The sequence below is a fragment of the Takifugu rubripes genome, chromosome 4 (assembly GCF_901000725.2).
Source record: "Takifugu rubripes chromosome 4, fTakRub1.2, whole genome shotgun sequence".
Classification (NCBI taxonomy): Eukaryota; Metazoa; Chordata; class Actinopteri; order Tetraodontiformes; family Tetraodontidae; genus Takifugu; species Takifugu rubripes.
The window spans coordinates 14653679-14669671 of NC_042288.1; the positions used below are offsets into that span (position 1 = coordinate 14653679).

Here is a 15993-nt window from a genome sequence, read left to right on the forward strand (position 1 = left end):
AATTTCAACTAATCCACGGTAATCTCCTCATATTTTCACTGCGGCCTCTTTATTTCCTTACACCCTATAACGAGTTCCCCGCTGCTCAGGAGTTTGTGCCTCAATTCCAGCATTTCTTGCGATGCCTCATCCCTTCTCCTGCCCTGAAACTCCCATCCGCACGCCACAGCCAGCGGCTCCAGCATTGTCTGGTTGCCTGGCAACTGTTAGCGTGGCGTGGTTGCTAGGACTGTGTGTAGTGGGGGGAGATGTTCTGATTTCAAGCTGAATTGAGGCAGTCAGTAGGGAGAAGCCCCCCTTTTCCCATCCACACACAGGACTCCATTGAACAATAGAGCTCTGCCTGCGAGCCTGAGGCTAGTCAGACAGGCCCTTGTCCAGGGTCACACTTTCCTCATCCTACATTTCTCCCTGACAAATTAACTTAGAGCCAACAGTGCCATTGGGAGCTCCGATGGCGTGTCCATCGCTGGAGTCTCCTTAGAATTTACATCTGTGCAAGGTATATTTGTAGCATGCCTCCACGCCGTTGCTCTCCACCAGGAGTGTCGCGCCCAGCACAGCTGGTTCTGCAGCACCAGCTGCAGGATCTGAACCCCCGCGTGAGGAACGTGAGACAGCAGCCACATGGAGAAGCAGCCAGCTGAACAATGGGCAGCCACAAGGTGGAATTTCCATCGCAAGACCTTCACAGCAGGTGGCAATGTTGATCGTATCCCTGTCAAACGTGGGCTCCCAGCTACAGGAGGGGTTTTTTTGCAGAGGAAAGCACAGGTTAATTAAAAACTGTCCACAGGGGTAACAAGAACAGTTTTTTATTAATATTTTGTAATACCATATATAATGCAATTGCATATCTTTGGCGAAAATAAATCTTATAAACATTTTATCAACAGAGGTTAGCATACAAAATGAAACCAGAAAAAAAACAAAAACAAGGTGTGTCGTCCAATAGACGCGGCAGACTACTGATACTGGATTGGCAGCTTTGTCAAATGCAACATAATGTTTACACCCATCACACCCAAAAGCAACTGCAACAGAAGTCTGAGAGGAATAAATATTTAACAGCCATCAGTGATGAAGCAACTGCAATCTGTGATTGACCAGTCAGACCCTTAATGTCTTCCGGTAGCTCGACCGGTGTCAACATTTTGTTTGCAAGTGCTACTGGGGATAGGGGGAGAAAAATGAGTGGGAGTTCCCTCTACGGGTCTCAGTAGAACCGCTCCGCGCAGTTAAACCATGTCTGGAAAGCGTTTGGTAGCAGCGACCTGCGTCCAGGCTGCTCCAGGCGTCACCGGGAGGTTTCAGAAGCCAAGAATACAACCTGGGAACGCAAGATACGATTGGCAGTGTGGTTCCACGCCGGCTGACGAGATCGGGAGCGATTCCCGGCTTCTTGACTACTTTACATCTACACATAAACATAAAAACAAAGGAAATAAAATGGATCAAGTCCTTTCCGTAAAGCACGGCACGCGTCTTGTCTCTGTGCTGTACGTTTATTTTGGCAACGAAAAGGGTTTCAGGCTTCAATGTTCATTTACTGTTGCTGATAAAGCAAAGAAAACATCATTGTAAAATTTAAAGAAATAATATCCTCTAAATATATCGTCAATTACCTCATCACTATAACATAGTGAAAGAAAACACAGGTATTGCTGTAAAATAAAAACCAAAAACATCTTTAAAAAAAAAAAAAAGAGGAGCTCACAGATGGAGGAAAAATGTAGCCATTTCTCTGAAATGACCAGTATTTGACAGTATTTATTAATCTTATAAATTAATGTCATAAATAAAATGATTAATGAACAATCAATGTGCTCATTTTTTTCACAGCTAAATAAAACCAGTGTAAGTGACAGTTCCCACGCTAAAGCCACACAAATGAAAGCAAAGACCGGTCGGGTCGCCGCTCGCGAGTCCGCTCCCATTTCCTGTTCAGATGATTTCCAAAAGTAGGACACTGCTGCTCAAAATCTCAGCTACACGGTGGAAATGGGGGGGTTGCATTAACGTTGGCCGTTCGGGTTTTAGTAGTGGCACAAGAAATGGTTTGGCACCGGCCAGGCCTGCTATCTAACACAATCGGGTTATTTGTGCGCTGACTCATTTTAAAGGTTATTTTCCGCCGTGTCCTCGTGTGCTTTTAATGCTACCATGTACTGTACGACGAGACGTGGCTCCTTTATGTAGCTCAGGACGAAAATCCTGGTCTTTTAACACCAGAGCCTCCTGATTTCCTGTAGTCGACTGACACTAAACGCTCCATTTCGTGGCGTGAGAGAAGAGCACGCACTTCCTTATTTTGTCGTAAGCGGAGGAGGACACAGCGCTAGCAGCCGGGGCCGAGGGGCGGAACCCCGCCGGCCTCTTGCTCGCGCGTGTTAGCACCAAAAGAATACGCTTGTGCATTAATTTGGCCAGAGGATCACATGACGGGGACAGGGTTCAAGTCAAAGTACAGTGGAGCTCAACCCGTGGCGTTAAAACGCAGTCGTAGTTTATCCCGACGCGCAGCGAGGCGTCTGGTCGCGCTCGGAGGAGCAGCGCCACCGACGATCACCTGCGGGCACGCGCTCCACGGCTGGCGACGCGCGGCAGATGTTCACTTTGCATAGGCTGCGTCACAGCGTCGCCGAACATGTGAACGCGTGTTCCGCGCCGCCGAGTGCACCACAACGGTTAAATGGGGTCAGCGGGATGAGAGGGGGATTTTTTTTTCTCTCTCTCTCTCTCTTTTTTTGGCTGCACCGTTGAGCAAAGCTTGCAACTAAATTTGGCAGTGGTAGACGAATACTATTTCAACATGTCGCCCAACCTGACAGGCGTTCAGGACCCGGGCGTGACAGACGTGACGCAATGATTACACGAGCACATTCACACCGCGTCTTCCAGGCTGGGAAACCAAAAAGGTCCTTTTTGCCTCCCTCGTCCAAGAGGTTCCCCGCTTCGAAACGGTGGCTTTCTCTTTTTTTCCCCCCGCTATCGCTAAAAAAAAAAAAAAAAAAGAGGAGAGACCGAGAACAGCAGGAGGTTAGAATCCGTCTGATACAAACATGCACTCTTTCGTGTCATAAATAGGTTTAACTTGGAAGAGGATACAGGTCTGAGAAGGAAGCATGCAGTCCTTGAAGTCCGAAAACGTTCAGCTGTCCCCCTCCGTTCTGTCTTTCAGAGGAAAACTTTTTGATTCACAATCTTCTAATCCAACAGAAGGTGGTTTTGGATAGGCTTCGTGATGGTTCGCCATCGCCCAGACACCCCGAAGTTCCGAACGTCTCTATATGGCTTTGTTCTCCTGTGTGAGCGATACTATTGCCATTTGTTTTTGTTGGACAGGGACATCCCGGAACAAAAAAAAATAGCTTGAAATGGTCAATGAACGATCAGATGAGGAGAAGGAGGCACACTGGGAAACGAGATCAGGGGTCAGAGGTCAGGGTTCACAGGGTCCGGAGTCTGATAGGAAAAAAAAAACCAAAACAAAAACTTCATTTCCTGTTAAATTTTGTGCTCTTGACAGTATGTTTGGTGCCCTCTGTGCAGCTGCGTATGCCTGCGAGGTGCAGCAGGGAGCCGGCGGCTTCCTTCAGCTCCTCGTCCACCTCCGGCTTGACCTCTCGCCGTGACCTCTTATTGATGGGCCACTTAATGGCAGGCGGACGTTGGGAAGTCTCGTGGAGGCCTCTCTCTTCCCAGAGGTCAGAGTCCTCGTCGCTGTGGAAGCCCTCGCTGCCAGCACGGCGGGACTGCCCGCCGTTGCAGCCTCCTTCGTCCAGGGAGGACAGGGACGAGGAGGAGGAGCGGGAGGAGCAGCGCTGCAAGGCCACACTGCTGTAGTTGTGGTCCTGCTTCGGATCGCTGCTCACCAGGACTGAATCTGGCCGAGAGAGGTCCAGCGGACCGTCAGAATTGCCTGAGGTGGACGAGAGAGAACAATAAAAAAAAAAAAAAACAGACAGAATGAGGTTTGACTGGCTGTAAATTAGCTTTATCGACACATGAAATTAGTTCATTGCAATGGAGAGAGGCTGAGTTTAGCAGGAACAACAGCAGGCTCTATCAACTCTGCCTGCCAAAAAAATAAACCACCTGCCACGTAATAATCACTGCTAAACTCAGTCTGGATTATTTATTAGTTACTCTTTAGAGGCTAAATATTTAACTGGTTTTAAGGCTAAGGTGCGTTTCCAAAACTGCTCCTTTAACGTTTTTAAAGCAGCATCCACCAGGAAAACAAGTCAGGCTCATGTGACAAAGTGAAGCACACAAAATGAGATAAGTACTGAAGCGATGAGAGGATGGCGCAGGTGGAGGTGGCACACAGAGAGAAGAATGAGGGATGTCACTGCATGGAGATTCTCTTACATGGGTCAACGTGGTGCCCGGGGGCAGAGTTTAAGAGCATCATGGCAGTGGCAGCATCAATGTCAGACTCTGGAAGAGGAGAGAACATGCATGACGGTCAGTCCTAAGGTGTGAAAGCAATGGCGGCGTGGCGTCTGTGCTCGGACTGCGAGGGATTCCTTCGGATCCACAGCAAGCCCGACAGCGTCGGTGTCAAATGAAATGGCTGCACGTTGGGCCCAAAACACAACAGGAGGATAAATCAAAGCCACCGTGCGTCTGATCTTTAAGAGCTGACGAGTAAGAAAACTCTAAAAGCCTCGTGGCTCACTTCTGGCGCTCTAAATTATTAATGATTACAGAGAGTCTGAGTGCTTGACACGCAGCACCGGCAGAACCTCTGCCTGTCGTCAAGGTTACAAATCCGAGAGGCAGAGTGGGGAGCAGGAGGAGGCGGAGACGTCACCGGGAGCACTCAACATTATGGTGTACATGAGGCATCAATGATTGAGAGCAAACAAATCAAACCAAGAATTGGGGATAAAAGCACAGCGATGCCGACTGTACCGAGGCAACGTGATCGGAATACTGCAAACACACACGCGTACAGAGGACACAACGGCGCCGGCGGCGAGGCGAAGACGCGTCCAGCCTTACCTTTGAACGAGCAGCCTTGTAGAAAGAGATGACGAGGGGGTGAAGAGGCACTGCGCCGAAGAACAGACAAACGTGGCGGGTCAGAGTCGGTTTTAACCAAAGGAAACGCACCCGCGGCGTCGTGCGCGCGCCCTGACGTCCTTACCTGGGTGGGGAGGCAGGTGGTGTGGAGAAGGCATGTGCGGCGGGGAAGTGCTGCTTCTTCAGAGCTTGGATCAGGTTTGGGCGGTACTCGGGGTCAACGCACCAGAGAGAGCCTTTCCCACTGGCCTGGAGGACAGAACAGAGTCAGCCGCTGTCCCACATGGCGCCGCTGTCCCACACGGCGCCGCGCTCACAGCGCAACAGTGCAGAAGCAGCACGGCGTGAAAAACAACAAAAACCGTTGTGTGCACAGATGCATAGTGCACAGAAGTGGATGGCAAGTGCCTATTAATAAACAGCACCTCTCCATTAGGTCACCAGCGGAGCGCTCAGGCTGAGAGCTCGCTATCAGGTTTGCCGATTTTAATGGGACGCCAGAAACAGGTGACCTTTAGCCCTGCCGACGTAGATTACTCAGGCATTTTAAGATTTTTAACAATTTGCCAGCAGAAATTGGAAGAGACAGGGGGGCACGTGTAGCCGTTTGTGCGCTCTGAGCCTTAGTTGAGACTGTTAATTGACTTGAAGATGCAATTCAGCTATAATCACCTTTAAGTTGTAGAAACCGAGGCTGCGTGACTGAAGCGTGTTTACTGCTGCCACGGCAATACCTTGATTATGGTATTGAGGGGCATTCGATTCTTGTCGGCGGTGTTCTCCCCGCTCAGTAGATCACATATTACATGCTAAACATTTCAAAGATACGATGGAAATAAGTAATTTATATGATACCATTAGGAGAAGGACACTGAAAGTCCATCCAGTGGCTTTGTTTCCGCCAAAATGGTGCAAATTAAAAATGTAAACACCAGTTGTTTTTTTTATTAAAAACACTTGATGTAGCTTTTATGGCTATTCTGAAAAAAAAAAAAAAAAACAGAAGTTCTAAAAGCACGTGTGGGTTGAGGAAGAGACGAGCAGTTACGCGTCACTCAACTTAGTAGTTAAGTCATCCGGAAGTTTTAAATCCAGAATTCTTCTGTGACATTTGAGCCGTGGCCTCGGAATAATGACGAGGACATACTGTCGCAGGAATTAGCCTGGACGCTCCGGACGTCCATCGTCAATGTTCTGACTTCTCGTGAGAGTCACGAGAGCTGCTTTTCTCTGCACGGCTTGTTTGCATGGAAACAGTCGGCGTTGCATCTGTCATGTGACTGACGACCTCAGCGTAGCAGATCAAATTTATCGGGCCACTTCAGCTCGTTCGCGAATGCAAACGGCAGCGTTTTGATGAGCAAAACTGTTGAGAAATGCCTCAACGGGAATTCCTCAAGAGCCCAAACAAAGGGAGGAAGTGCTGCATGTGCTCCTCGGCAACCGTGTGAGGAGCGACGGCGTCTGTTGGCGGTGTGTGTGGGAGTGTATTAACTGTCGCTTTATCTGATGGCGGGGTAATGCCCAGTCTGGGAGGAGAAGAGAGCGAAGGAGGGAGGAGAATAACCTTGACTCAGATTACCAACCCAGCCTGATGCAGGAAGAAGGAAACATCTCCATAGCAACCAAAACCACCAGCCAGTGTCATGTGACAATGGTGTCGAAGTTGGCTCCGTACAGAAGACAGACTCGTGCACACGCGCGCCGAGCTGCCTGCACCTCCCTGGCGTTTCTTGCCGGGGGGGGGTGGAGTTTGTGGCAATCAAATTCACACTCAATCCAGGTTAAAGAGCCTAATTAGGCATATTTTCAGAATTCAAAATCCTTTATGAGGGAATTTAGTCCCGAGTTCTCGTTAAAAAACGCATTTCCTAAAGAGATTATCGTTCCTTCTCATTCCGTTCGATTTTAATTCTCAGGAACTAAAGAGTGCAGCTTGAGACAAAAACTAATATTCCAATAATGCTGCGTAATAACACAGCTCACCCATCACAATCAATCTCCAGGGACCTACAACGTTCTGTTGCTCGAGCCTCACCTGAAGCATTTGTGCTCGCCGTGACGTGCTCGAGCGGCCTAAACGCCTGACGCGGCAGCTTTGCTTTCCCTCACAGTTTTACCACTGTGGGAAGCTTCGTTCTCTGGGTGCAAACAGCGGCGCTCCGGCAGATAAACAGTTATCGCCTTTCTGCTGTGTTTGCACTTCCTTTGAAGGAGTATCTGTGACCTTGACTAGATTCCACCCTTATCACAGCACATTCAGAGGACCTCGCCGGCGTGCCCACGGCCCAAACGCAGCCCCGCGGACCACGCCGCAGTATGCCGCTAATGGTGTCGTGAACAAAAGTGCATGTGGAGATTGTGTCCCGTGTTCATTCGGGGAACAAACTGCCAACCTACTTTTCCCAAACTCCTGTCGACTTTCCGGAAGCATTTGTTTAGAGACAGGTTGTGGCGAACCGAGTTCTTCCAGCCGGTGGGGGCGTTGGAGAAGTAAGGGAAGTGCTCGAGGATCCAGCCGTAGATCTCTTTCACGGGCAAAGATTTGCTGGGCGACTGCTCGATGGCCATGTAGATGAGCAGAGAGAAGGAGAACGGGGGCTTCGACTTCAGCGAGTCCCTCTCCCTGCCTCTGGCGTGTGACGACGGCGAAGAGGAAGATGAGGCGCCCTGGCTTGACTTGTAGTCGCCTTCGATGTCAAAGAGGGGGCCGCCACTGGCTTGAGCTTCTGGACCCCCCAGAGTAAAGTTCTGAAGCAGGTTCTCGTGCAGCCAGTTGAGGTTGGTGAGCTCCTCGTCCTCGGTGCCTCCGGTACGATCCACGCTGGTCGCCAAGGGACTGGACGCACATTCAGCTTCCGGCAGCGTTCCCACGCCGCAGACGCCTCTGAGCCCTGTCCGCTCCTCCTGCATACCCGGAATTTCCGTTTTCTTGTCTGGTGACATCCCAATGATTGGACCCATTAAATCAAGGAGGTCTGGAGAGAGACAGAAAGAGAAGATGTCGGTGACGTCGGGCTGAAAACACAATTTCATCTGAATGAACTGGACGCATCTGAAATGAATGCATTGGCCCGGTGTTTTGGATTCTCCCGGGAAGGGGGGGGTGCGGACTGCCTTTCATCGCACCGGCCGACCCTCTCACCGCCCCTCTGATTGAGGATGGCCACTTGACCACTTGAGAAAGCCGAGATCCTCTCAAGAACCCGGACCGATCTCATGGCTCCACTCCTCGACGCCCCCCCCCCCGTTTCAGAAAACACCCAGCGCCTCGTTAAGTGTTAACAAGTGTGCTTCCATCCAATGACCACGCCAATGTGCACAAGGACTCCATCTTAAAGACTAAATGGCTCTTACAGATTGATTGACATTGAGGAAGAATTAAGTCTGGTTTTCAACAACATCGGATTAAGCAGCACAAAGAGGGCGCAGACTAACCAGTTATTAGTCACTTAAGAGAAGAGAGAAATTCAATATCACCATGAGCCCTGTATTATTACAGGCACCCATCCAAGTGCCCTAAATAGGACAATGACCTTTACTTTTGCATTGTCTCACACAATATATCGCCCACATCTGATAGTTTTGGTTTTAGTTGAACCTGGTGAGTAACAATTGATCACAAATGCCTTAAAGACGTTCTGCTCGGTGAAGCTTCTGCTCATTGGTTCACAGCAAGCTTCGCTGTATGTCCTGATATCACCATGACAACCCAGCCACCCCTTCAATTAGAGCAATCCCATAAGAAAGATGTATGAGCTACAGTAATAATTCAAGAAGTAATCTGTGATGGCAAGCTGACCCACGGATGGATATCAGCTGCCCCCCGACTGGGGTGGTCTGGTTGCCGACACAGATGAGAGCGTGGCAGGTAAGCGTGCACGGAGAGTGGCGAGATGGGATGTCTTTTCCTTTCTGCAATAAGATTAGAAGTGGGTCAACCAGGAGAATGAAGTACAGAGGAGGAGACAGGAGAAGGACCACACACGCACGCAAACACACAATTTGTCAGAGCCAGACGCTCGCCTCTTAATGGCGTGATAAACACGGAGCAGACAGATCCGACTGTGATTAGTTTGATGCTTTATCGGCCCGAATCTCCCGTGTTGACGCCGCATCCTCTCAGCCTGCACAGGTCACTCCAAAACTGGCCACTTTTGTCACCATCATTTACATCTTTGTCCAACTCAAACCTCTGCAAACGTGATCCCCAAAGAGGCGAGTGAGCAAAAGACAAAAGGAAAAGAGTTTCTGGAGGGGGGATGGGGGGGGGGGGGGCAGTAAGCAATGCAAGTTATCGTCAGTCTAGGATGAATAACAGCTCAGAGGCAAAGTGGAGCGATCAGTTCTGTCAGCCGGCGAGAGAAGTGCCCATTTGTATTAAAAGAAACTCTCTTCTCAGGAGACCCAAATACAAAAAGATGTCCCTCGGCATGACAGGTTCCTATAATAAAGGAGGAGCAGGCAGAGTGCAGTCAGACAAGCATGCAAAGCACATCTCTGCAAAAAAATAAAAAAAATCACACAAATCATGGTGTGTGTGTGTGTAAATGATAGACAATGTACCCAGTCCGACAAAACCACCAGATTTTACACAAAGTCTGGTGTAAAAAGAGTCACGCTCTGTGCGTTTACAGGCCGTCTGAGGCTTAAGGTCGTTTGTTGCATCAGCAAAGCAACATCAACGACCTGTAAACACAATCAGCGCGTCGCCCGGACCGTCGTGACCAACCGTGCGCCTGCTTGGAGGAAGGGACGGTTCTCAAAAAGATGTTCTGCATCCAGAACAGCTGGAAGTTTTGTACCTTTGTACCTGTTTATAATCGCATGATGGAAGCGTCGGCTACTCTTATGACGCTAAATAAAGGTTGGCGGGGGTGCAGTGCATCATGGGACGTGGGGTAAAGGGCCACCCTGGGGGACGTGGGGTAAAGGGCCACCCTGGGGGGCGTGGGGTAAAGGGCCACCCTGGGGGGCGTGGGGTAAAGGGCCACCCTGGCCCGCTGACTGCAGCCTGTACTTGAAAATCCACCAAGGCTGCATCGGTCGGCGCTGACCCGACGGCTCATCTGCAAGTTAAAATAGCCACAGTGCGCCGCCACCCTCATCATATTCATGTGCAAAAAGGCAGGCGGTAACAGCAGGTGCCCAGCCACATAACCCCCCCCCCCCCCCCCCCCCCTCAAACTACTCTTTTATCCCGTTAAGCACTTATCCTATTCAAACACGCACAAAGACGTGTTCAGATCGCTTAAAGAGGAAAATCAAGCCATCGTTGTGTGTGTGTGTGTGTGTTTTGTTTTTTTTACATACGTGTCAGAATGTAAAGGAGATAACCGCATCATCAAAGCGAGAAGGTGCAGGTTTGGAGATGGCTTCTGGTAGCGAATCTCATGATAGGCACTCAGTTGCCACGGCAGCCAATGCTGTAAGGGAAGCGATTGTGCTCATGTCTGTGCATGAAGAGAGAGCTAATGTGGGGAGATCAATACAGGCGGAAAATGCTGAGGCCAGCAGTCTGCCGCTGTTCTCCACAGACCTGGCTGACAAAAAGCTGTGGGAAAGGCCACAGGCAACCTGGGCACCCCTGAATACGCCACCAAGTAATGACTTTATGTCTCCACGTATCATCCGTTTTAGGAACTGAATGAGAGCTTTACGTTGATGGGGGATTTCTCCATATGTATGACGTGTAACTGCCCTCCTTTCAGGAATGTAAATGTGCTACACCCTCTCTTTCCATGGGATAAACCAGTTGACACAAACCAGTTACACCTCTGTACACAAAGGTGTGTCGCAAAGGCCCACAGCAAAGGCTGTAATTTGAAACTCTTAACTGATATTTAGATGAGTACCCAGCTGGGCTGGAGCTGCAATCTCCATGAGGCAGAGTTGGTGGTTGGCAGTGAGGTTGTACAGGAGCGTTAAAAAGATAACCAACCCTCCTCCGACCCCCGTCCTGCATACACAACCATGCATTTAATAAGACAAAATCTAGACGCACTAGATTGGGTGAAAGCAAGAGGAAGAGTGTTACAACTGGCCCCACACTCGGCTCGTACAAAGGAGCAGTTGTTTTTGCTCGAGCCATGTTTCAAAAGTGTTCAGTATTCACCTCACAGCTTCAAACACAAGACCAGGAGGGAAGGAAACACCTCCTGCCTGTTGAGGAAGTTCATTTTTAAAAAACAAACGCAGACTTACGCTGTTCGGAGAGCAGGCCTGCTGCACGCCGAGCCCAGAGAGAGAGAGGAACTCTACTTATAGCAAGCTGACAATAAAATAATCCGAACCTAATCATTCCGACGATACGATCAGTAAACACTTGAGGGGAAGACGAGATTACAAAACAATGGAGAATGCTTTGTGGGGTTACAGTTACTTGAGTCCACAAACGCTGCAGTTGGACCGTCAACAGAGGTGAGGCCTATATGTGCAACCCCCAACCACCACTGAAACCTTATCTCTTCAGTCATGTGGCTGGGTTCAGCATACAAACACCACCAGACAAACACACAAGCTTATAGACTTAAAACAGCAGCTATTGCCACATCTGTCGCTATTAGCTCAAATACAATAATGACGTTGTTGTGTGTGGGTACAAAGAGCATATGTAGGAATATTATATACAAGGTATCAAGATGTCACGTGTGAACTTTGCAGCATAAGCTAATAAGCTAAGTCAGGCTCTACATGAGAGGAGAAGATGGCAGGGTCAGCTAGCTTCATGTTTTAGCTTGCCTGGACTCATGATGTAAATCCGCAGCTCGTCGTTACCCGAGCTGACGTTGACCTGCAGACGCTGAGTCCTGGAGGTCCAGCCATCCAGTCTCTCCTGCAGGAATATTGGGATCCCACCCAGGAACGTTTTAAAATCCAGATATGATAGGTGAGGTCAAAATTATTATCTAGTTCTTGCCAGAACTAGGCAGGATTTATGCAACGTGCTAAACGAGCACCATTTAATTTAGGGTGACCTATTCAGGCATGCGTCAGCATGTGTCAGGAACGATGCAGCCCCCCCCCCAGGACAGTTTTGGGGGTTATGAATGGGCAAGAAGGAGGACGGGGCCCCCCCCAATGAAGAGGCAGTGCACGACCTTAGTAGCCGATCAGGAATTACAATAACTAAGGCGGTCGGAGGGGGGCCAAAAACAACAAAGAGTTGTGGTTATTGGGGGGGGGGGGTGTCTTGAACTCTCCAGATACGCTCTGACATGAATCCAAATAATATTGAAAACAACACGTAAATGTCAGGAGGGTAGAGCACGTGGGTGCAAACGTGGGTGTTTACAGACAAGATGACTGGGGATGTCCCCCCACCCACCAAAGGAAGGGTGTGGGTGGAAGCTGCTGACTAAACCTGTGGCTTCAGTAATTCAATCCCTCACCAGTCACCTGTATGACCCAGACAGGTGTACAGCATGTCACAGCCACGGGACGCCTATTAGTGACTGACTTCACCTGTTTAACAGCCTACCAGTGAAACATTACCCGCACATGTGCCCAGCTGTGTTACTAATCAGTTAGTTGTCAGGTGGAAGCTGCCATTAACCAGGTAGGTATGTCGCTCCGACCCATTTAGCCAAACCTGAACCATTTCGCCTTCGCACCGTGTTAAGCAATCGCTGTGGTTTCCACCACACGGTCAGCTTTCGTAACCAAATTAAACACAGTCGCTAATGTGTCTACGAGTGCATAGTGCAGTTCAGAGAACCCAGCCTTTCATTTGCTCTGGGTCAGAGTACACGAGGCCGCGATAAGACAGATTACACGCCAACGCCAGCGTTTGGGAGCAGGTTCTAAGCCACTCTTGCTTAGACAACTTCACATGGTTCCATGTAAATGTAATCACGCTCTGCGTTAACGCAATCAGACAGGACAAAAGTGCTCCATAGGTGTGTGCTGTGATTTAGGAATTGACTGACTGCTTCATTGTTATCGTACATCCTCTGAGAAACATCTTCCTGTTCCATCAACTCCACAATACAATGAACGCTTCTCAGGGGACCCAAATCTGCATAGAAATGGAGGTTGGCCTTCACACAATCTGCTCTTCTACACGACACGTCGCTCTTAGTGGTGGGATAGAAACATGGAGCATTACACTGCAGCATATAACCAAGTATCACCATGTGGGGGGGGTAAATAAAGAGGAAATACGCGTTGTTCGATGTCATCTATCAAAACCCTTTCAAAAAGCAGGTCATCACCTTCAGGGTTTACAGACACAATATATGGTGAACCAAATATCAAGTGACTCAGTGGTTTACGTCTCCTCCCCCCGCCCCGTCATTATCGAGCTATGAAAAGCAATTTCTTGGAAACAAGATGAAACCGAAAATACAACAATCTGTCTCTGATTTCAGCCGTAGTTCTCCTTTCACGGGACCTACATTCATTTAAACCCTTGAGTAAAGTTACATTTACTTTACATTCACTCCAAACCATTAATGTACTTCAACATAAAGTCCAGACCCGTCATCTCAGGCTGGCATTTACATCAGCGATATGTACATCACCGGGTTACAACAACCCTTATTTATAGTCGTGAATGTCAGGAAAGTTAGCAGAGCCTCTCATCTATTCTGGGAGGCCAACGTGCTCACCCGTCAGAGGCTTTTCTATGTACAATCGTGCACAGTCGCCAACATGCTACCAACAACGTAAATACAACAGATGGTTTGACCTACATCACGACCAGCGAGGTTCTGAATAATGGCAGATTAACATCTGTTTCTTTTCCTTCTGGCCCCTTAAGCAGCTCCATCCTCTCTGTTTATCACTTTTATCACAAGAAAGTAGCATCACCGACACCGACCCAGAAAGGAGAAACTACACAACACCTTTGTCAAAATATGCATTAAAAGGGGTCCACACAATGGTTATCAGACGGATTTTCAGATGCCGGCTCAACAGCCAAAACATGAGGAATTCCACAGGAAAGATGGAATATTCAAAGTGATGAGGAGGGATCTGATATTGCGAATATAACACAATATGTGCTAATTGTGCGCATTGTGCCATCGCAAACTTTGATAAGGTGAATATATATAAAACGAAGGGACAAAGAAATGCGGCTTGACCATGACGCGCGTCTAAAATGAACTAATGTCACAGTATAGTGGACGAGATAGACAAAGAATGACTCACAATCAAAGGTCCAATCGAATCACGCACCGAGCGTCCGCAAAAGACCGTTTAGAACTTAAATTAGGATAAATGTGAAGAGTTAAATCGCCACCGACTCGCGGATTCAGCAGCACAATGAGTAACACAAAGTTAAACGTAATGACGTGGACCATTGCACAACGCTTCCCGACACGGATATATTGTGGAGTAACTTAGCACGGGGTGGTTAAATCTACGTTTTCGCCGGGGAAATCCACCGGGTTTCGGTACCACCGACACCGGCTCACGCCGCACTAAACCAGGGGGAAAGTAGCGTTAGCAGCTGCTCGCTGGGTCACCGGAGGTAAATCCACTGCTAGCGTTAGCATAACATTTTAACTCCCAGCGGCACTTTATTACAAATGTAGTTTCGCGTACCGGGCGACAACCTCTCGTCGGGGCTCGGGGCGTCCTCTCTACTTTCAAAGCCTAAAGTTCGACGACTAAAAGGCCGTGGCGTGAGCGGCGGTCCGCTGGCCACATGCGGGCGCTGGATCTGCCATGCTGCCTCTAAGCAAAGTCACTTGACCGCATTTACTTTTAGCCTGTTCCGAACGCAGCCCACGTTCGACAACGTTTAAAGGCCACAAAATAGCGGGTGTTGGGGGCGCTGGAAGAGGTAAGAAGTGGAAGAATACTCACAATCATGCATGCGTGCCCCGGTGCGGTGTGTTTAAAGACACGTCTGCGCGCAGTTTATTCCGATGTCTGTCTAGCACAATGTCAGAGATCAGAGCAGCAGCTGCTTCCTCCATACACGCAGCGCGCAGCAGCTCGCACAGCGCACGCTACCAAACCCATTGCCGTCGCCATGGCAACAGGGCCACTTCAGCCAATCAAAACCCCTCCCCTCCTATCTCCCCTGGCAACTGCCGCAGCGCCGGAGCTGCGCGAGCGCGCACGCCACCCTATTTTGCGTCGCGCGGCGCGTTTTTACTCCCCCCCCCCCCCCCCCCCACAGCTGCTTTAGCTAACGTCGAACCGATTAACGTGGCTGACAGTCAACTTTTCTGTCGGTTTCTTTAATGTCCCTTGATAAAGGCGCGGATTATGGATTGATTGACGCGCGTGGCCGAGATCGAGGCGGTATTTGGGATACACAAACACCTCGGGGCGTGTCACTACACCCAGCCTCGTGACGACGGTGCACCCCGCGCGGGGCCCCTCCCAGGGAACCAACGGGTCTAACGTGATCTGTGCACATTTCCTGTTGCAGACACATGCGGGCTAATGCCAGGTGATGAAGAGGCAAAGGGAGCTGCTTGTGAGATCTATACGAAGCACTGCCTGTATACAGTGTTGCATTTACCTCGTGTGGGGCGTCAGTACAGCCAGCGAGTCACCTTTTCCCTCAGACATTCGAGACCAGCCAACTGACTTCACACCAAACTGCAACTTTCACGCGTCGGTGATGCTTTACTCGTTGCAGCCACTCCGTTTCAGTCGCATTCTCGAGTAGCTCTCTGTGGTCGCAACCGATAGCCTCTTTATTTGCTTTTACCTTGTGGGCCTGTGCCCAAATACCTGCCGTGTGTCTGTGCAGCAAACACTTCTGCCCTGGTATTCATACACACCCTTGTTTTTCTCATGTCAACTGGACCAACAGGCTTTTCCCCAGACCGAGACAGGGTGAACTGGACTAGCTTTATAGTCATGTTTTACAACTTAATATGCTGTAACTTACAATTAACCCTATGTTGTCGAAAGGAGAAAGAACATCAGTGAATTTAAATATGCAACAAAGAAGTGGACGACCTAGTTTTTCCTGTTTTTCCCTTGGTTGATGATGAT

The 15993-nt window shown here is 49.3% G+C and overlaps 1 protein-coding gene across 5 annotated transcripts; it reads right to left on the reverse strand.

Annotated features, from left to right (window-relative positions):
• Positions 1-799: 799 nt before the first annotated feature.
• foxn2a (forkhead box N2a) lies at positions 800-15007 on the reverse strand. 5 transcript variants are annotated; one of them, XM_011603450.2, is made up of 6 exons: positions 14845-15005; positions 7432-8009; positions 5156-5280; positions 5011-5060; positions 4375-4443; positions 800-3922 (listed from the first exon to the last, which is right to left on the reverse strand). In XM_011603450.2, the coding sequence occupies exons 1-6, from the start codon at positions 14852-14854 to the stop codon at positions 3498-3500; spliced, it is 1257 nt and encodes a 418-aa protein (XP_011601752.1). In that variant the 5' UTR covers positions 14855-15005; the 3' UTR covers positions 800-3497. The 5 variants fall into 5 exon arrangements, with proteins under 5 accessions (XP_011601752.1, XP_029691463.1, XP_029691462.1 ...); XM_029835603.1 differs by lacking the exon at positions 14845-15005 and adding an exon at positions 14581-14786; XM_029835602.1 differs by lacking the exon at positions 14845-15005 and adding an exon at positions 14185-14534.
• Between the last annotated feature and the right edge of the window lie 986 nt (positions 15008-15993).

Coding starts and splice junctions, on each gene's coding strand:
- foxn2a (XM_011603450.2), bottom strand. Junction 5,281..7,431: donor TCGACAGGAGTTTGGGAAAA/GTAGGTTGGCAG, acceptor TCTGTCCTCCAG/GCCAGTGGGAAAGGCTCTCT. Junction 5,061..5,155: donor CCACCTGCCTCCCCACCCAG/GTAAGGACGTCA, acceptor TCTTCGGCGCAG/TGCCTCTTCACCCCCTCGTC.